Genomic DNA, 21,606 nt, shown 5'->3' with positions numbered 1-21,606 from the left:
GTAGATTTAACCTTGTCGTAAAATTTCTTACAAAATGGAATCATATTGTTTATAGTGTTTTGTGTCTGACTTCTTTGACATAGCATAATGTTTTTGAGGTTCATCCATATTCCTACATTTATCATTATTTTCTTCCTTTTTATTGCTAAATAATATTGTTATATATGGATATACCACATATTGTCTATCCGTCCTTCCCTTTTTAAAAATAATATATTTTATTTATTTATTTGTAGAGAGACGGGAAAGGAGGGAGAAAGGGAGAGAGAGATCCATGTGTGAGAGATACATTGACTGGTTGCCTTTCACACACCTCCAGCCAGGACCCTGGCCCGCAACCCAGGTGTGTCCTCTGACTAAGAATCAACTGGCAACCCTTCAGTTCTCAGGCTGGCGCTCAGTCCACTGAGCCAAACCAGCCAGGGCATATCCGTCCTTCTCTTGATAGATACCTGAGTTATTTCCAGTTTTCAGTTTATTGTAAATAATGTCTTTATGGGCATTCACATACAAATCATTATGTAGACATGTGTTTTCATTCTCTTGGCTAAATAAATAATGAGAAGAATGGCTCAGTCATCTGGTAAAGTGCATATCTAACTTTTTAAGAAACTGCTGGAAGTGGAGAGATGGGTTAAAAGTGTAAACGGGAATAAAAGGTACAATCCTCCAGTTATATTTGAAAAAATAAGTCACAGGAATGTAATGTACAACATAAGGAAATTAGTCAATATTATCATAATAACTTCTTATGGTGACAGATAATTACTAGACTTATTGTGGTGATCATGTAGTAAGGAATATAAATGTTGAATCACTATGTTGTACACCTGAATCTAATATAATATTGTATGTTAACTATACTTTAATTAAAAATTAAATTTTGCCAAACTTTTTCAAAGTGGCTTTACCATTTTGTGTTCCAGCCAGCAATGCGTGAGCATCTGAGTTTGTCCACATTCTCGCCAGCAGTTAGTATTGCCAGCTTCTTTGAATCATGGCCATTTTATAGTAGGTATAGTGTAGTTTTCATTTGCATTTTCTAAGTATTCATGATATTAGTGTTTCCCTATGTTTATTGGCCATTCAAATATCATCTTTGATGAAATGTCTATTCACATTTTTTTGTCTTAAGCTTTAATTGTCTTATTATTGAGGACTCTATTGATTTAGTTTTAAAATTGAATTTATCAGGGTGACATTGGTTAATAAAATTATGTAGGTTTTCAGATGTACAATTCTGTCATACATTATCTGTATATTGTATTTTCACCACCCCAAGTTTTTTTTTTTTTTTTTAAGATTTTATTTATTTTTAGAGAGAGGGAAAGGGAGGGAGAAAGAGAAGGAGAGAAACATCAGTGAGTGGTTGCTTCTTACATGTTCCCTACTGGGGACCTGGCTCTCAGCCCAGGCATTTGCCCTGACTGGGAAGGGAACCAGCGACCCTTTGGTCTGCAGGCCGGTACTCAATCCACTGAGCCACGCCAGCCAGGGCACCACCGCAAGTTTTGAGTTAACTTTTGAATAAAGTGTGAGGTAGGGTCCCATTCAGTTGTCCCAACACCACTGTTGAAAAGAGTCTTCTTTCCTCAGTTGAATTATTTTGTCACCCATATTGAAAATTAATTGACGGTCATTATAAGCATTTGTTTTCTGGATTCTCCAGTTCTATCCCATTGATCTATATGTCCATTCATATGCCAGTACTACCATTATTACTGTTGTTTTGCAGTACGTTCTGAAGTCTGGAAGCATGAGCTCTCCAACTTCTTTTTTCAATTATTTTTTCTATTTTGTTGGTATTTCCTTTGAAAAATGGGCTTTAGTCTAGGCACAAGGGAATTGTTTGGGGATGGGGGATGGTGGGTAAAATGAAATTGAATACAGAAGTTTATGAAGCTGCAGGGGTTGTTTCCTAAAGAACATAAGACTCTAGTTTCCTTAATTAGTGTGAAAATCTCCAAAGCATTTTATTTACAGTTGCTGTAGCCTGTAATTCCCAGGCAAAGGTTAAAGTTTCTTGTAAATAAGCTAGACATGGTGGGGGAGGGGGATGCAAGGAGAAGTGATGTCATGGAGCACAGGATGTGTATACAGATAAATGCAGTGCATGCTCCGATCTTCAGGAATGCCAGGTATTCTGAAGCTGTCAGGAAGAAATTAGAAGCAGTATTAAAGCTTCTGTTTCTCGAAGTATCTAATGATACTGAAATAGGTCTTGTGGGTACTGGCTTTTGTAGTGACTGTGTATAAAAAGTATGCACAGAAGAGTTTAGAGACTGACCAAAATGCTAACTCATACTTACCTGGCAGGGGGAGAACTATGGTCAAGAAAGTGGCCTCCCCAGGGTGAGGCTTAACCCATTGCACTCTGGGTGTGCTCACTCCTGTGATTTTCCCCAAATGTAGGAAACTCAGTTGCATAATTTGTGGTAGTGGGGAACTGCGTTTGTGCTCTCCCCAATAACTTGTGTTACAAGAATAGTTGTCTTTCTGTTTTATACTGTCAGGTAACAGCCAGTGATGATTTGTTTCATTTTCTTAAACTTTTTTCCTTCGCTATTTTTCAAGTAGTTTATTTAGATTACCTTTTTTGGTAAGCTTCCCCTGCCCTTTTTATTAGAACTTTCTCCTGTTTAGAATAAATTCCAGGTTTGGTTTTGTTTTTTAATTGACTTTAGAGAAAAATCATCAGTTTGTTATTCTTATTTATCCATTCATTGGTTGATTCTTGTATGTGCCCTGACTGGGAATCAAACCAAAATCTCAATGATATCTTGCCATATCAGGAGGATGCTCTAACCAACTGAGCTACCTGGAGAGAGCCCATGTGTGATCTTAATTCTTTAAAGTAAGAATATAGCCCAATGTTTCTGTTTATATATTTATTAGTTTTTAAAGCCTGCAAGAATTAATACAAAAACCCATGGAATTGGGGATGAAATGCTGAATGGTGACTTTTAAAATCAGAACTTTTTTTACCCCAAAACATGTGTTCCTGTTTGGCTTGCTTTACTCTTTTAAATTTGAGGATGAGGAACTATGACGTCACCTGCCTGGGACTTATGATGTGGTTATATACCTGAAAGGCTATGTGAGTCAAAAGCCTTTTAAAGAATTTTATTTATTGATTTATTCTAGAGAGAGAGGAAGAGGGAGAGAACAAGAGAAACATGAGTTTGTTGTTCCGTTTATTTGTATACTCATTGGTTGATTCTTGTATGTGCCTTGACCTCGGTTCAAACCCACAACCTTGGCATATCAGGATGATGCTTGAACCAACTGAGCTACCTATCCAGGGCAGGGTCCAATGGTTCTTAAACCTCAGAGTGTAAGAATTACCTGGAGGCAAATTTCTAGTAGTAGGGGTGGGAAATGGGCTACTGGAGGGTGGCTAGGCCTCCATGAAGGCAAATCCAGTGAGAATCGGAGCCATCAGAACCACCACCATGGGCTAGAACATCTATGGGCAAGAACAGCAAGATGCTGTAGCACATCAACTACACAATGAGGTGTATCCTACAACATGGTCATATCTTCTTTGGCACCTTCAAGGATTTCAACAAGCATAGGACTTTGATCCTATGTGATTGTGATGAACTCAGGAAGATCAAGCCAAAGAACTCAAAACAAGCAGAAAGAGGAGAGAAGAGAAGTGAGCCCTCAGTCTGGTGCTGCTTGAAAGGGAGAGCCTAGTTTCAGTGACAGTAAAGGGACCTCCTCAAATATACTGGCATTGTCAGAGTGCCACTTGCTGGAGCTGCTGGGGGCCCAAGGATCAGCAGGGCTGCTGGCAGAGGAATCCCAGCTGGTGTTCCCATGCCCCAGGCCCCTGCAGGACATGCTGGGCCAGTTTGTGGGATTGGTGGGCCATCCCAACAGGTGATGACCCCACAAGGAAGAGTCATTGTTGCAGCTGCTGCAGCTGCTGCCACAACCAGTTATTGAAGGGGCCTCAACCCAGTACACACCCGGCTGTGGGTGTCCTCCCCCACCTATGAACCAATAGGTAACCCCTCTAGGCATGATGGGCCCACCTCCTGGTATGAGGCCTCCCATGGGTATCCCGTGGACAAGGAACTGTAGTGGGCATGCCCCCTCCAGGAATGTGGCCCCCTCCCCCAGGAATGCAAGGCCTTCTTTGACCCTTGGCCACAGAGTTATGAAAGTAGCTCCACAGCCGTGGCTGGTGTGCCTCAGTGGACTGGGCGCCAGCCTGTGAACCAAGGTTGTCAGTTGTCGGTTTGATTCCCGGTCAGGTCTGCAGTTTTGGGCCAGGTCTGCAGTTGGGGGCGCGTGAGAGGCAACAGATCAGTGTATCACACATTGATGTTTCTATCCCTCTCTTTCTCCCTTCCCTTCTCTCTAAAAAATAAAAGAGAAAAATATGTTATTTAAAACAAAAACAAAAAGTTGCTCCACAGAGGCAGAGGGCATGGCTCCTCAGAGCCATGTTACCACAGGCCTGTTTGTTTCTCCTGCCTTTGTTCTGGAAATATTACCTATTATCCATTGTCTGGTTTCCCTTACAGGGTCCCCTCCCCCGAGGAATGCACCCACCAAGGCCCTTGACTCACCTTGGCCCTCCTCGGCTCCCTGCCTGTTTCCTGACTATAAATAGTCCTTTTATTTCCTGGTGGCCTGTGAAACAAATTTATAATAAACTCTCAATAGGCTCTTAATGGAGGACAGGGGAAAAGAATTAACCTGGAGGGCATGTTAAAAGCACACACACCCAGGTCTTATCCCCAGACATTCTGATTCAGTGGGTGATTTTGATGCAGATGGTGATGGCTTGTACTTTGAGAAACACTGTTAGGATAGAGTTCACTATACTTTTGGGAAAAAAGAAGCTTAATTATACTTACTCCCGTAAAAAAGATATATGGGTGTGATTGGGTTAGAGTTCTCAATTTTGTCAAACCCAGAGTCCTCTTTTGTAATAAATAGTAATGCTCCCTTTACTATTTCTGAAGATGTTCATAGAAAATATAAGCTTCATATACTTTTCCCATAAATGTTATAATTTTATAACTCTAATATAACATAGAAATAAAAAGTATAATGTTATGCCCTGGCTGGTATAGCTAGGTTGGTTGCAGCATCATCCCGTAGACTGAAAGGTTGTGCGTTCAACGCCTGGTCAGAGCACATGCCCAGATTACAGGTTCAATCCCTGGTTGGCGCACATAGAAGAAGGTAGCCAGTAGATGTTTCTCACATTGATATTTCTCTCTCTTTCTCCCCATCCCTTCTTCCTTCCCTCCCTCCTCCTCCTTCTCTCTCCAAAAGCAATGAAAAAGTGTCCTCAGATGAGGATTTTAAAAAAGTATAATGTTATAATAAAGTCTCTTGACATGTAAATGTTTGGCATGACTACATAGAAAACAAAAAAAGTTCCCACAAATTTTCAAAAGTACTCCTTTAAGTGGTGGCAGAGTCACTGAGAACCACTGGTTTAGGTGCAGGTTTGAAACAGCAGGGGAGAGGGAATTTAAGAGATGTGTAAGAGGAAAGCCAAGTAGCAGTGAAGACATGGTTGCAAGTGCATGAATTTGGAGTAGTAGGGTTACAGCTTCCTCCTGCAGTGCTGAGGAAATGGAAGTAGAGGAGGAGATGACTGTTGGACCTCAAACCAGAGAGACTGAGGAAATGTGCGGTGCTTCCGTGTAAAGGGAGACAGATAAGGTGGCTGAGGGGTGAGTAAAATGACATGTAGAGTCTGTAGAATCAAAGGAACCAAGAGGTCAGACAGACACCCCTCCTGTAATAAGTAGACTGGAGGCCAAGAGATTTACTTGGTTCAAAACACATAAAATGCTGGGAAAATAAAACAGCACGATAACAGGTTTTTCAAATATATTACTTATCTAGCAAAAAAGAAACTCATAGCCTCTCTGCCATCGTGGTGCATACTTTGGACTCTTTCTTCCACATCTTCTCACAAGACTTTCAGAATCAAGAGTTTCCTGTTCAAGAAACAAAAACAGAATCGGCCCATTAGCCAATGGACTTGGATGATGATTCAAAAAGGAGAGAACCATGCTAGGTCTATAAGAAATGGCACATGAGATGGGTCACATATTTATGCTGTATCCTGGTTGTTTGCATCTTACTGTATCGCTGAAAAGATCATGACTGACTGGACAGTTCAGCATGTTTTATTGGGAAATTATTGGAAGAATGATTTTTCTCTTTGTTAATATCTTTCTGCGCTAGCAGACTGGTTCAGGAATGAATGTGAACCCTTTTAAAAACAAACATACAAAAAATCAGAAGAAGGAAAAAAAATCTATCCAGTCCCTGCAGGTGGACCCTGTGTATTCACTGGAGGACATCTGTTCATCGCAAAAGTCCGGGAGTTAGGTTTTAACAGACCTTGAGCAGGAGACAAAGCCTGAGCTGGGTACGGGTGGGACTGGATAGTTCCTCCTCATTCCATGGGACCTGCTGGAATAGATCCAGAGGCTAGAAGCTTATCTAGAGTCGTGCAGTGTGAACACTGAATTGCTGTCCAGATCTTGGATCCTAAACCCTCACTCCTGCAATACACCCCACTGGCAGGCTTTCTCCATTATCTGCTCTTTGGAGGAAATGGTGCGGAGCTGAGGTGGACCGTTGGTCTCTAGGGACCGCCGAAGGCCGGCTCGCAGCTGAAACAGCTTCGTGTCTGTTTGCTCAAGGAGACTGCACTCGGGGAAATACGAAGACCTTCGGCTACAGCGGAAGTTGTGTGAGGAAGTTTCTGTTAGGAAAATATCCTGGCAGACTTTACTTTTGTCGGGGCGAGTGGGAGGAGGAACCCATCTTCTTAAGCCATCTCTAAAGTGCGCGGCTGCCCCCTCCGACCGACAGGGTTGAGCGTGACGTAATGCCTGGGAGGTGGAGTATGTAGATTACAGATTTAGGGCCGGAACCGCGTTTTCTGGGAAATCATGCATTGTATTCCACTCTTACCAATATTAAGATATAGCATGAAAACTTGATTTTTTTTTTTGTTCGCGATATGTAAATAAAGGACAATTGCTGTCGTTTCAGGAGTCACCCGGACCTTACAGTGGTATGCCCGGCAGTGAATGCTGCCCGGGTCAAAACCAAATCATACTTACCTGGCAGGGGAGACACCATGATCAAGAAGGTGGTTTTCCCAGGGTGAGGCTCACCCATTGCACTCCGGGTGTGCTGACCCCTGCGATTTCCCCAAATGTGGGAAACTCGACTGCATAATTTGTGGTAGTGGGGGACTGCGTTCGCGCTCTCCCCTGGTTTTTACGTACAAAAAACAGATACTGAAATTCTTAGCAAGAGGGGTGAAAATTCCTGTTATTTGTATTTAGTGAATGTTAGTGTTGTGGGTGGAGTTTACTTTTTTTCAGTAGTGAGAATGGATACTAGAATTAGTTGCTAACAAAGTTAGGTATTCTTTATTTTCACAATCTTCCGATCTACCAGACTATCTCCAGCTCGGGGAGCTAGATACTTGAGAGACAGCATGTATATGATGAACTTTTTCTTTTATTTTCTTGAAAGCTGGAAATAACCCTACCATGTAAGAGATATTGTTGCCCATAACCAGGGGAAAAGAAACATTTCCAGAGAGGAGGAGTCAAAGCCAGAAAATTCTGTGCAAACAGGCCTTGTTAAAATAATTCTAATGTACCTTTAGCCTCCCCATGCATTAGTTAATTTTTAAAATTGCCTCATTGCTCAACCTAACATGAAGGGTATTTAGGTTTTGCCACTTCTTTAGGTTTTCATTTTCTTATGAGGGCACCTGTGTCAGGTAAACTTACATTAAATAAATAACGAATGCTTTTATGCTGTTAAACTGTATCTGCCAATTTTATACTTAGGCCACCAGAGACCTTGAAAGGGAGAGGTAGGTTTGCCTGTGCACACAGCTGCAAAGCCTTTCGTACAATAGTTGCTGCAGAGTTGTCTTGCCCAGACTGCCAAGCCAAAGGCGCAGAAAAAAAACACATCATCTCTTTTTGTTGTCTAAAAAGAGGGGAGAAGCACTTGGTTTGTTACCATTGTGAGGCCAAACGCTGTTTTCCTTCACACCGACAACTACAGATGAATCACAGGGAAGCCGGCTTTGGGTCCCCATCTGCACAGGACACCTGTTCAGGAGTGGAATGGCCTGGATAGGGTTGAAGGGGCTTGAGGATGCATTTTACATGCATTCTCTTAGTCCTCACAGTAACCTTGTTAGGTAGGCAAGCATTGACTCCTGCTTTATTTACAGTTTGGGGAAATGGAGACAGAGAGACTGAGGGTAGCGTCTAGGCTCAGAGTGGAGCTGTGAACTCAGCCCGGGCATAACCCCAGTGATGCTGGCCGCTGGCCTCTGCCTCCCCAACTGTCCTGCTCTGCAGCTCAGAATTCAGACTCATAACAGATCTACGCCAGAACCTGTGCCCAGGAAGGCAAGGAATTGAAAACTATCCCCAATTACCCATTGACAACTGTCTTCTAAATTGTTGCCAGGCTAGCTAGAGCAAATTTAACCACTTCAAGTATCAGTGAGGTGAAGTAACAAGAGGCGGGGATATGTAGATGAGCAGAGCGGTGCCTGCTGATCTGAGTGTATTCATGGTCAGAATTTACTCTGGGCATTCAAAAAAACTACTTTAGTCTCTGTCCTATAAATAACACTGCAGTTGCCAATCAAAGGCCTATAGAACTCGCAGTATAATTAACCATGATTTTAAAGTGTGTTGAGGACAATGGTGAAAACTAGAACAAGGGTAACTCTCATACATACTGGTTAGGAGAGGTACCATGATAATGAAGGAGGTTTTTCTCAGGGGGAGGCTTTCCCCATTGCACTCTGTGTGCTGACTCCTGCGAGGGAAACTCAACTGCATAGTTTGTGGTGGTGGGGCACTGTGATCAGGAAACTCAACTGCATAGTTTGTGGTGGTGGGGCACTGTGATCACGCGCTCTCTCCTGATACTGTAACTTAAAAGTAGTATTGGTATTTCTTGGGCAAGTAGGAGTTTGTTTTCCTTTTGGTAGGAGTGCAGAAATGAGGAAACCTCTGGTATTTTTTCAAGAAAAGTAAAACTTGGAGCTTGCATATAATCTAACAATCCTACTTCTGGATACGTATAGAAAAATGGAAGATACAGTTGATGAGTTATTTTTGTATGTGGTTGTTTGCAGTGCCATTACTTAAAATAGCCAAATGTAGAGTCAACTCAAACTGTCCATCAGTGGATGCATGAATAAATAAAACGGGGTGTGTGCGTATGCATACATATGGAATGTTAGTCTGCCTTAAAAGATATTAGATAAAATACTAGTTTGGCGTATGCTAGAATGTGAATGAACCTTGAGGACATAGTGAAATAAGCCAGTCACAAAAGGACTAATACTGTGTTTCCACTTATATGAGATATCAGGAATAGTCAAATTTATATAGACAAAAGGTAGAATGGTGGTTGCCAGGGGCTGGGAGGAGGAGAAGAAAATGGGGAGTTAGTGTTTAATGAGTGCAGAGTCCCGGTTTGAGAAGATGAAAAAAGTTCTGGAAAAGGATGGTTGCACAATGATGTTTATGTATACTCAATGCCACTGAATCAAATACTTAAAAATGTTTAAAATGTAAATTTTGTTATATATTTTATCACAATAAGTAGGCATTAAAAGATTAAGCAGCATTGTCACATACAGGTGAACATTTCAGTATGGCAGAGCCTGAAAATGCACATTGGATTTGTCTAGTTGTAAGAAGATATTGGGGACTTTGTCAGCAGCCCGATGTCAGGAGTATGGGGAAGAACACCACATTAACAGGCCCTCAGTGCAGGTGCAGTCCATCCAACTGAATGGATGAATGACGTGGAGATAGTTACTATAGACTGGTTCCCCTTTCATGAAGACATATGACATAACTTGCTATTTTTAGTGTATTATTTTTCTAAATAATAGGGTAAAATTTCACCCTAGTTGATTTGGCTCAGTGGTGGAGCACTGGCCTGCGAACCATGAGGTTTCCAGTTCAGTAACAGCTCTCATAACAAAATAGTGTAGAGTGGGTGGTTTAAACTACGGAAATTCATTTTCTCACAGTTCAATATCAAGATGCCAGCAGGGCTGGGTTCTTCAGGGCCTCTCTCCTTGGCTTGCAGATGGCCACCTTCTTACTGCCTTTTTCACAAAGTGGTTCCTTCGCAGTCACTCCTGAAGCTGAAGTCTCTTCCTCTTCCTATAAGGACACCAGTCATATTGGATTATGACCCCGTTAGGACAACTTCATTTTAACTTAATCACCTCTTTAAAGACCTTATCTCCAAGTGCAATCACATTCTGAGGTCAGGGCTTCAATATATGAATAGGGGGTACAATTCAGCCCCCATTAGACATCCAAATGATAATAGACATATACCAATCTTTTATCCCTGGAAATAGAAGGGAGGTAGAGATGGGGATAGGATATGACGGCTTGCTATAAAAGCTTCAGTTCATATTTAAACTAAACAGTGTTTTCTTAATTACTTTTGTCTGCTTAAGAATGTTGTGGGATTACTGGATTACTGGGATGCTGCTTTTTAGTCACTTATGTGGATATTAACATACCAAAAGGAATAAATTTAAAACACTCAAGTTATTAGCATTTTCCACATTTTGTCAGTGGGTAAATTAAGGAGATGTTACTTCTTAGTAACCTAAAAGCCCCCTGGCTAGCGCAGACCTACTGAATGTGTCAGCCTTCATGGTTTTTCCTTCGACTTCACCTCATGTCATACCCTCTTTGTCTCTCCGTGTAGTACCTAGCTATGCCCTTGATATACATCTTTGTTGATTCATGTGGATGTGACTTCCTTCTCTTATCCACTGTCTGTAGAGCACCAACTTGGTGCCTCTTGTCTGCCCAGCTAGACAGCATTGTGATGACAGCAGCCCACTCTTAGGTGTCTTAACGTAGATAGCACCTGTCACATCTGAGACACATGATAGGTGTTGCGCAAACACGTGATTGTATTTTTGTCAGGTCTGGATGCCACATGTAAAAAGTTAAAATTTCACCCTAGTTGATTTGGCTCAGTGGTGGAGCACTGGCCTGCGAACCATGAGGTCTCCAGTTCTATTCAGTCAGGGCATGTGCCTGGATTGCAGGCCAGTCCCTGGTTGGGGATGTGCAATCAGTGTTTCTCTCATACATCGAAGTTTCCCTTTCTTTCTTCCTTCCTTCCCCTTTCTCTAAAAATAAATAAAATCTTTTTTTAAAAAAAAAGTTAAAATTTCTTAGCATGGTTCATATCATGTACAGTAACAGCTAACAACACAGAGAGCTCACTTGGTGCCAGGCACAGCTCTAAGCTGTTCACACATATCAGCTTATTTAAACCTCCCAGCAACAGTCTGATTTATTATTATCCCCATTTACAGCGGAAGAAATTGAGGTCTATTAAGGTCAAATAATTTTCCCAATACTGGGATGACAGAGCTTCAGAATCTAAACTGTGAACCCAACCCACAACATTATACTATCTGCATTCTTATATAATGATTGCATTTGCATACTAACCTTTCAGAGTTAATACTCTCCTAGTTATCTTAATGATACAGCAAAGGTGTTCATTTCTAATTTTACTTCCTAGTAGTCATCACTATTTTAGTCCTGGGAGTTAGTAATAAATATATTCAGTTCTTCAATTTCAACAGTAACATTGAGAATAAATGTTAATCTTGTAGAATTTCAGCAATTGTTCCCCTAATTCTGTTCATGATAAATGAAAATGAGCAGAAATGAAAGAAATGTGTGTAAACATTTTTTTTAATTAAAAAAAAAAAAACCAAGTGAATGTGAAAGAATAAAATAAGCATGTTGCTTTCTTTTGGAAACAGGATGTCTCGGGCTGTTCATCTTCCAATCCCCTGTCCGGTTCAGCTTGGTTCCTTACGAGATGACTCTTTGGAAGCTCAGCTTCATGAGTATGTCAAACAAGGAAACTATGTGAAAGTGAAGAAGATTCTTAAGAAAGGTAGGCATTGTACTAAAATGACAGATGCAGCTTGGTACGTTTCTGAACAGCACTGGAAGGAAAAACAGGTATATACTAAAACTATGAGCTCTTGGGAAAATCACAGGTTAAATTAGTGAGATGAGATGTTCCCTACCAGTGCAGTCATATTCTTCATAGAGGTCTTAAGTCACTGTTTGGAGGCTGCTTCATTTTGTTTTGTGCTAGGGAACAATAAGGTCCTCCTACTGTTAGTTTCCTAAGGTTTCTCTTCAGGTCTTCAGGTCTTGGCCTCCAGCCTTTGTTTCTGCCTGATTCCCTTTTACCATCAAATGTAATTCCATCCACTGGGTCTTCTGAGGCCACCTTTCATAGCAGTCCCCTTATTTGCTCCTTCCAAACACTTGGTGCTTTTGTTTCCAGGGGGGATTTTTGTTTTGTTTTGTTTTTTCCTGGAGGCTACAGGCAGCTCAGCCTGTAGGACAGACAGAAATAGCACTCCTAGCTCAGGTAATCTTCAAAAGAACAAGCACAAAAAAGCCATAGGCAAACAAAATCTCTGGCATTTGACCTTTGATCTGGAGATCCAGACCTGCTTTTTTCAGAGTATTTAGCCCTGCTGGATTCACCCTCTTCGTCTTCCGTTCTTCATTCTTCATATTGAAGGGGAGGTTTATGAAGCTTCTCTCAGATGATTTGTGAAACAGTCAGGGTGACCTACTTTTTCTACAGTGTTCCTCCATTTGCCTCAAAAGCGTTCCTGAGGACTTCCAGAAGGATACCCCAATTTTTGTAGGATCCAACTACCCAATAAAAGTTTCCTCAAGAAGTTCTCAAACTTATTTATATACCACCCGTAAAGTCTATAGATGAAGTAGTTGACAGTGAGCTCAATAATTTGTTTAAAAGGTCTTGATTTCCCCCCTCAAAATTTTGCATTTTATCCCATAATATAGATCTGTGTGTGTGTGTTTATTGTATAAGTCGTTGGTGTACAACGTTATAATTCAGTATCTGTAGGCCCTACAAAGCGATTACCCCGAAAGTCTAGTTAGTGTCCATCATCATGGCAGTAGCCCATCACAGTTGAACTCCCTTTACCCTATTTGCCCACCCGTCAGCCCCTTTCTCCTCTGGTAACCACCAGTCTTTTCCTTGTATCTATGAGTTTGTTTTTATTTTGTTTGTTTTAGATTCCACATATGAGTGAAATCATATACTATTTGTCTTTCTCTTTCTGGCTTATTTCACTTAGCAGTATATTCTCCTCAACGTCCATTCATGCCACAGTGGCAAGATTTCATTCTTTTTAATGGCTGAGTATTATTCCACTGTGTGTGTGTATGTGTGTTTAAACATAAAAATTGATGTTCAAGATAGGCGTATAACTTTTAATGTCTATCTGTCTGTATCTTCCAGTGTGAGAAGCAGAGTTTTAAGACATTTCTTATCTCCTACACATTCCTGAACATTCTGCATCTTCAAATTCTTGACATTAAGCTAGATCAGGGGATGGGGTTGACAGGTGTAACTGGCTATGACGCAGGCCTTCATCTGTGTCTAAGAATTGCCTCTAATGCCTCAGAGTAGAGAACAAGGGGTGACGCATTTCCCCACAGTCTAAAGCAGAGATTCTTAGGAGATGGCCAGAATGGGCCTTGGACCTTCAGCTCCATCACCCACCTCAGGCTTATCAAAGAGAACGTGATGGAGTAATGGTGAGGGTATCACCTGAAGAGATTCTTTAAAAAGCATTCACAAGAATAGAATGCTGTGGCTTTTCCTATCCTTCCCAGCCTCAAGCCAAGTAAGGGACCCTTCAGGTGAATGTCATGGAGAGAATTGTGGTACAGGCTCAGGAGAAATGGGAGCCTGTGTCCCAGCCTGTTGAACAGTAGAAACGTGTCAGCCCACTCCAGCTGCCATCCAGGTGGTGGGAAGAGAAGCTGGCATGTTACCTGGAATTTAAGGGTCAGGGAGAATGCTATCTGCTTCCTCCTTGAAACGAGTCTTGATGGCTGGTTGAATATGGGAGAACAGCAGCTGTAGTGGTCACACTTCCACCAGTTGGTGGGGTAAATAGACTCTCTGTAGGGTAGCCGAGCCATCTAAAGGGACCTCGCCTATGAAGGAAGGAAGAATCCCAACAGAGAGGCTGGAGATGCAGCAAGAAGTCAGCAGGAGAGCACTGACCTGCGTTAGGCCTCTGCGCAGTGGAGTGGAGGTACCTGAAGGGCCCACTGAACTCTCCCACAAACGAGCAGGCATTAGGATGAAGCCAAAAATCACAAAGAGCATCAGCTATATACAAAAGCAAAGGCAAATTAAATTCCCCTTGTTATCTCATTGGCTCTCTTACTTCAGCTCTGAAGTGGCCAGAAACAACCTTGATGTTAGAGGAGTGGAAGAGCAAGGAAGCAGTTTTGATTTCAACAAGATTGGACAATTTTTTTTTAATTTTATGGTTTTATTAACAAATACAATGTGTATACAACCTGTCTTTTCTTTTCTTCACTGTGCAGCCTGGCATTAGGATTGATGATTCTGATGGTCAGCTGCCTGCTCTTTCCACAGTGGATTTGCAATTCTTTGACGGGACATGAGCAATCTCAGTTTAGTGAGATTTGTCGCACATCAACAGCACTTCAAGCTCCCTGATGCTGTGGACCAGAAATTTCCAAAGTCAGCTGGGCAGCATGTGATTTGTTTTCTTATTGCTCCCATAACCCATGCTGGGCATCAAGATCTGTCTCTTGAATCTTCTGTGCACCCTTTTGTCAATACCTCTGGGTTTCCACCAGTTGTGCTTAGTTTTGGCATACCCATCTGCTGGTGCCGGATGAATTCCTTACTCCTCTTTCTGACAGTCTTGGGTTTCACAGGGGGTCTGAGGGCAGCCCCAGTGCTGGTAGGAGATGGCTGCCACCTCCGTAGGCAGCACTGATGAGCAGGATTAGGCATCTTATTACCTGAAGTGAGTTTGTGCTTGAATATCTCAAAATGACTGAAAGACTGTGGAGTCTGCCTGAGATGTGTCTCAGGAGAGAGGGGAAGGAGATCCAACTGACAGAGCATACGTGAGGACAGTAGGAGGGGAAAAATTGTTTCGTTACTGTATTCTCAGTTCAGCCCATCCAGAAGATCAGTTACTCCAGATTATGAGTTCTAAAACCCAAAAGATGAGTTTCAGAACCTTAACCAAGACTTTTTAATTACACATATATTACCTGAACCTTGGGGTTAGAAAAAATGTATGGCCCTGCCTTCTAGGAGTATAATACAGCAGAAGAAATAGACATGAGTTAGTAATTGATGTACTGAGAAGGGCAGAAGGGGAAGGTAGCACACCTGGTACATCTCCGCCTCCTTGTCTGAGGGGTGGGGTAATCAAGGGAAACTTCTTAGAGCAAGTGACATTTAGGGTAGGACATTAAGAAGGAAAAGGACTCAGGGTAAAAGCTGGAGGTAAAAGGTAAAATTTAGAGGTAAGGCAGGAATAAAGGGATGCCAAGGCCCTGAGGATGGAGAGGATGACATGAGTTGTAGAAAGGAAAGGAGTAGGAAAGAGTGTGTGGAGGGCGAAGCTGGCAGAGCAAGATATGGTTGTACCAGGTCTCATGGACTGTTGGAAAGACTTTGGTATTAGGTGCATGCTTAGGACCGTTATGTCTTTCTTATGAATTGGCCCTAATTCCGTTATGAAATAACCCTCTTTATCTCTGGTAATACTTACTGTCTTGTAGTCTACTTTATCTACTAGTATAGTTACTTCAGCCTCTTTATGCTTACTGTTGCATGAAATATCTGTATTTTTATAGTTAAAATGTCTTGTTGAGAGAATATAGTTGAGGCATATGTTTTAAAATTTGTTATGACACCCCCTCCCTTTTAATTGGAGGGTTTAGTCCATTAACATTTAAGCTAATTATTGACATGTTTGGATTTAGAACACTTTATTACAGTATTTGTTTTCTATTCCCCTGTTTTTTGTTTCTCTTTTCCTTCTTTTCTGCTCTTTTGACTTAAATATTTTTAGAATTCCATTTTAATTTATCTATTGCCTTTTTAGCTGTACTACTTCTTTGCATTATTTTTTAGTAGTTGCACTAGTGATTACAATATGTATGTTTAATTTTTCACAGTCTACTTAATATTGCACCACTTCACATACTGTTTACTTCAACCATATATGCCCATTTCTCCCCTTCCCCATCCTTTATCGTAAAGATTCCATAAGTATTATAGCTGTGTGAGTTATGAACCCCTTAACGTAATTTTACGATTTTTTGCTTTGAAGAATCATGTATACTTTGAAGAAATTAAATGGTTTGACTATGGTGTGCGTAGTGGTGATTTTCTTTCTACTTATCCTGCCTGGGGTTTGCTGACCTTGCATGTGGGAATTAATATCTGTTACCAAATTTGGGGACCTTTCTGCCATTATTTCTTCGGATACTCTTTCTCTTTCATTCTCTCCTTGCCTTTTGGAAATCCACTTATATTTATGGGAGACTTTTTGTTATTGTCCCACAGTCCCCAAAACTCTGTTAATTTTCTTTTTTCTCTATATTTTTCAATTGGATCATTTCTCTTGATCTGTTGTCAGCCAGATGACTCTTCCTCTGTTATCTCTAGTCTGCTCTTAACCTCATCCAGTTTCAGTAATTCTCTAGAATGACTCACTGAACTAGAGAAAACATTTTACTTACTATTATTGGTTTATTATAAAGGATACACATCTCCATGCCCTCTTTGTGTACACCACCCACTGAGCACCTTCAATCTATTCACCAGTCTAGGAGCTCTCTGAACCTTGTTGCTTGGGGTTGTTTTTTTTGTTTTTTGAGGTTTCATTACCTAGACAGGGTTAATGAAATAATTGACTGTTGGTGAATGAACTCAATCTCCAGTCCCCCTCCCCTCTCAAAGGTAGGGCAGGGCTTGAGGTGAGGGGCATTGGTGGAGCAGAAAGTTCCAACTGTCTAATCCCAGCTTGGTTTTGGTTTTTCTCTTGACCATGCCCTCTTTTTAAGCTCTCTAGTAACCCCTCCTCTTTTTTTTAAGACAAAGGAAATCTGGTTCCTCAAGGTGGCGGACTCCTGTATTAGTTGAGAAGCAAGCCTGCCCTGACCAGCAGCAGGAGCAGCATTTCCTAAACCTATCGTGAGGTAGCTGTGACCCACCTGAACCCAGATGGCGCCTCGTGTAGGAGGCAGGGTAATAGCATTTCACTTTGGGTTGGAGTTCGATGCTTGCAGTGTGTGATTGGCTGCCAGGAAGCCGTATGTTAATAAATCCGTTGCTGCTTTGAAGTGTTTCTGGAAGATTTACAAGTGAAAATGATGTTTTAAACTTTGCTGTTAATGGAAGTGTTATTAAATACGAAGTAAAATATACCTGTAAGGCAAAGTTGACCCCCCCCCAAAAAAATGTCACCATGAATGAAAAGTGCACGGCTGCCATCACGCACCAGAGGCTGCAAACTAAAAATTAAGACTATACTTTCAGGGATCATTTCTATAGTTTGTTACTAGAGAAGTTTCTCTGATCGTGTAGAGCACCCGAAACCACGAGGAGGAGGTGCAGTGTTCTCTCCTGAGCGTGAAGCCGGCTTTTGGTGTTGGCATTTGCGACTGCCGCTAGCCATTGATGATCGTTCTTCTCTTCCTTTGGGAGAGTAGGAGGGAGAGAATGCAGTCTGAGTGGTTTTGAGTAGTTCAAGTGTATTATCTTACACTTGTTTTATCTTCCTTTTTTTTGTTTTTGTGTTGGGTTTTTTTTTTTCTCTAAGCCACTGTTCTACAATTATATTTTTTCACTTTATCCCTCACTACTTACTCATTTGAGAACTCTTTACTTTTTGCTCACTAATTCTTAGTACACTGTTCTATCACGGTAGTGTTACCTCGCTTTTTTTTTTAGTGTGTTTTTGTTCACTTTGTTAATTAGGTGGGGTTTTGTTTTATCTTAAAGAAATTAGTGGAGTGTGCAGTTCTTAACCTTGTTTTTATCTTTTTAAAAATTTGCTTTGTTTTGTTTTTTGATGACACCAGGCCTCCGATTCTCCCCTTTTGGAGCTGCTGTTAGTTTTCTATGTCTGGTATTTTGCTTTTGTTTCTTATAAACTATGGGGTTTTTATCTTTTAACACATGGAATTTTTTAAAATTGTCTCACTTTTATTTTCCTTTTAAAAAATTCATTTGAGAAGGAGAGAGAAGCAGGCAGGGAGGAGAGAGGAACAAGGACAGGTTAACTTGTTCCCGTTATGCACTCATTGGTTGCTTCTTGTATGTGCCCTGACTAGGGATAGATCCCGCAACCTTGGTGTATTGGGACAATACTCTAACCAACTGAGAACCCCACCATGGCTTGTGTGGTATACTTTTGTGTCGTTGCCCCACCTTTCCTGATCCTTTGATGGGTCTGCATTTGAGGCAATGGAGTAAATAGTGTGAGTGGCTAGCTTTTTCTTTTTTCTTTTTAATGCACTTCTGATATTTTCTTAATTGTTTTAAGATGGTTTGTTCTACCCACAAAAGAAGTTCAAAACCTAAAGAAAGGTTTGAGTTTATTTGAGCCAAGATTTAGAGGCCAGTTTCAGAAGCAAACTTGCAAAGGATTGAGAAAATGCTCCAAGGAATAGTAGTTGTTTTGCAGTTTATTTTATATAATAGACTGAAAGAAGATGGAAAGAAGGGTACATGAAATCTGGGAAATGTCTAGGATTAGATAAGAAGTAAAAGGGAGAGATACATACTTCTTTTACATTGGTGGGTATAAAGTAGGTAACATTTCACATAACTAGTTTATAGAGGTATGAGGATAAAAGATAATAAGGAATATTGGGGTTGAAAGAAAGAATGAATGTTTTCTACTAGGAACATCAGAGAGCTGTTGTTTGTGTAAGTTTTGGGAGCAGTGTTTTTTTTTAATCCTATTTTTCTCTCCAGCCAGCGCTAGCATCGTCTCAAGAACTCTTGCTCAGTGCCTCCCTAGGTGCTTCCTGGTCCATAGAGAAGCCCTTGGAGGCCATGGTTGATGTAGTATTTTTTAATTCATGAACCCCAGGGATTACCTAAGTCTGCTTCCCTTGACTTTGCTTCCCTCCTGTTAAGAATTATGAATAGTCTGTGATTTTACAGATTACCATGTTACAGGTTTATGGATGAAGGCAGAAGACACAAGATTCCTGCTTCAGAGTTAATCATAGTTTATTACTCATAGCAACAGCAGTAGCTAGAATGTTATTAGAACATTAGCATTTTGGTCTTTGTTCCTCAAACCCCAATTCTCAGAGTCATGGATAGAACTAGATAATACTGCACATGCAGTGGGTTCCTTTGGAGTAGTACCCTGAGCTTAGGGAATCCAACCCAAATCTTTTATAATGGACAGTAGGCCCTTTGCTCCAAAGGGAGACATTATCTTTACTATACTACACAATAAGCATGCCTACAGTTTGCTCTAAAGGGAGATTCTGTATCTTCCAAAGTGTGGTCTTCAAAAAGATAGTCCAGAACAAAGGGTGTTTACTGCCTCACTCCCATGATGCAGAAACATGAGTAATTCATGAATTGTCTTCCCACACTGTTGCTGCTCCTCCTTACTCTTAGGCTTGCTTGAACAGATAAGTTTACCAGGTGCTGAAGATAGATAAATTGGACAGTTTCTATCCTGCAGGTTAAGGAGAAAGTCTAGTAAGGGAGACAGATGTGGGGCCTTGTAAGCTATTTAGAGAGGTTTTATTTTAAGTTCAAGAGCTGGGAAGCTACAGACTTTAAGCAGGGGGATGATTTGTTTTTTAAAAAAATTCAAGAAAATCTAAAGATTAATTAGCTTTATTAAACAAATTTTGAATTGGTCACTTGCCCATCACCAACTGGAAAGGTGCTCTGACGGGTACAAAATAAAAGGTTTTCATAGGAAGCACGGTGGGGCAAAAGAGCTATTGAAACCAGAAAAGTTGGCATTCAGGCTGCCTGTCATCTACCAGACCCAAGAAGCAGAGACAGGAATTGAATCTATATGTGTGCTTTATTCAGAGGGCTGGTGATCCGAGAGGAAGGTGTGTTTATACCCTAACGGACCACCCTGCATCTCCTTGCGAGCCATCCTTTTTATAACAGAAAACAAAGTGTGGTGAGGGGTTTGGAATTCAGGGAAAATTAGATTAAAAACAACAACAACAACAAAACCAGCATTCTTGCCCTGGGAGGAGGGGTCGTCTGTCTCTCCCTGGAACATAATAGTTTGGATACCTCCAGCTGTGCCCCAGGCAGCCGGTAGTCTTTAGTTGCCTTAGCTGCACCCCAGGCGGTCATCTGTCTCTTGTGGAGCACAAAAGTCAATTGCCGTGATTTCCTGGGGTCAGGGTGGGCAGTATGTGCACCTCCTGAAACAACAGCTTTTTCATATGCATCTACCACTTAGGCTTATTAAACTATTTCCTGAAACTAAAATTTTCCAACTTTTGAGTCCATCACTATCAGTGAAAGAAAAGAAATGATAATTTTTGGACTGGGATGTGTTTTCTTAGTGGAAAGAGAAAGGGAAGTTTAATTTATGTAGATTGCCTATTGGACATCTTCCAGGAAACGGGAAGGCCGCTGGTTGATTCTGGGTCAGAACACATACCTGGGTTGCTTGACAGGTCCCCGGTTGGGGGCGTGCCAGAGGCAACCTACCGACGTTTCTCCCTCCCTTTCCCTCTCTCTCTAAAAATATTTTTTAAAACTTGCAATTAGATCAAGTATTAAATCTACGTTTAGTATCAAGGGCTTTTAGCCCTGATGACACCAATTTGGACCTAAGTTGGGGTTTTTTTTTGTTATTTTTTGTTTTCTAACAGATGTATTGTCCTCGTTGTCTAAACACAATTCACAAATTTTATGTATGTACATAAAAATCCCTTGATTTGGGAAAAAATGAACATTTATATGTCTGATAACTTTGATCACAGGACAAAATTTAAAAATAGGGCGCGCTTTGCAGATGTCAGAGAGTCTGGCTTAGGGTCGTCGCTTTCATCCATTTTTACATTTTTCTTGTGAAACGTCATCTTTTCCACGCACCAGTCTAAACTGCGGCGTGGACACGCCGGCGCACTTTATAGTCGTCAGCTTTTACGTAAACGACTGTAAACGACGCTGCAGGAGGGCGTTGGAAAAAAGTGGTGTGTGATTGGCTGTTTAGCAATCGTATGTTAATTAAACTAACAACTTGCACTGTCTCTTGAAGCCAAGAGTATTCAAAATACTTTGTCGAGATTCGTGAATGAAAAGGTTTTTAGAGAACACACCTCAGTATATATTTGGATAAGATAGTACCGTTAGAAAAATTCACCATCACTAAAATATGTGTGGGTTTTGTTCACTTTGGAAAAGCAGGCGCTCTTCAGATTAAGACTATACTTTCAGGGATCATTTCTATAGTTTGTTACTAGAGAAGTTTCTCTGATCGTGTAGAGCACCCGAAACCACGAGGAGGAGGTGCAGTGTTCTCTCCTGAGCGTGAAGCCGGCTTTTGGTGTTGCATTTGCGACTGCCGCTAGCCATTGATGATCGTTCTTCTCTTCCTTTGGGAGAGTAAGAGGGAGAGAACGCATTCTGAGTGGTTTCTTTTTAATACCC

The 21,606-nt window shown here is 41.2% G+C and overlaps 1 protein-coding gene, 4 non-coding genes and 2 pseudogenes across 5 annotated transcripts in view; 6 read left to right on the top strand and 1 right to left on the bottom strand.

Annotated features, from left to right (window-relative positions):
• Positions 1–2,301: 2,301 nt before the first annotated feature.
• LOC129080255 (U1 spliceosomal RNA) lies at positions 2,302–2,467 on the top strand. The gene has a single exon (XR_008530167.1). It is a non-coding gene; the product is annotated as a U1 spliceosomal RNA (small nuclear RNA).
• Positions 2,468–3,471: 1,004 nt separating this feature from the next.
• Positions 3,472–6,864, top strand: LOC129080205 (small nuclear ribonucleoprotein-associated protein B-like; annotated as a pseudogene).
• A 240-nt stretch (positions 6,865–7,104) lies between these two features.
• Positions 7,105–7,268, top strand: LOC129080266 (U1 spliceosomal RNA). Its single transcript, XR_008530176.1, has one exon. It is a non-coding gene; the product is annotated as a U1 spliceosomal RNA (small nuclear RNA).
• A 4,593-nt stretch (positions 7,269–11,861) lies between these two features.
• TEX14 (testis expressed 14, intercellular bridge forming factor) overlaps positions 11,862–21,606 on the top strand; it is a 74,721-nt gene continuing 64,976 nt past the window's right edge. The window contains exon 1 of the mRNA XM_054585483.1: positions 11,862–11,997. Within this exon, the coding sequence (XP_054441458.1) occupies positions 11,862–11,997 (136 nt within the window). The remainder of the gene's footprint in view (positions 11,998–21,606) is intronic.
• On the bottom strand, positions 14,436–14,937 carry LOC129080189 (60S ribosomal protein L32-like; annotated as a pseudogene).
• Positions 17,469–17,683, top strand: LOC129080258 (small nucleolar RNA U3). Its single transcript, XR_008530169.1, has one exon. It is a non-coding gene; the product is annotated as a small nucleolar RNA U3 (small nucleolar RNA).
• Positions 21,378–21,591, top strand: LOC129080257 (small nucleolar RNA U3). The gene has a single exon (XR_008530168.1). It is a non-coding gene; the product is annotated as a small nucleolar RNA U3 (small nucleolar RNA).

This window comes from Pteronotus mesoamericanus, unplaced genomic scaffold (genome assembly GCF_021234165.1).
Source record: "Pteronotus mesoamericanus isolate MK-2021 breed Mesoamerican mustached bat unplaced genomic scaffold, CSHL_Meso_final contig_84, whole genome shotgun sequence".
NCBI classification, from domain to species: domain Eukaryota; kingdom Metazoa; phylum Chordata; class Mammalia; order Chiroptera; family Mormoopidae; genus Pteronotus; species Pteronotus mesoamericanus.
This window is presented reverse-complemented; position numbering and strand designations above follow the sequence as displayed.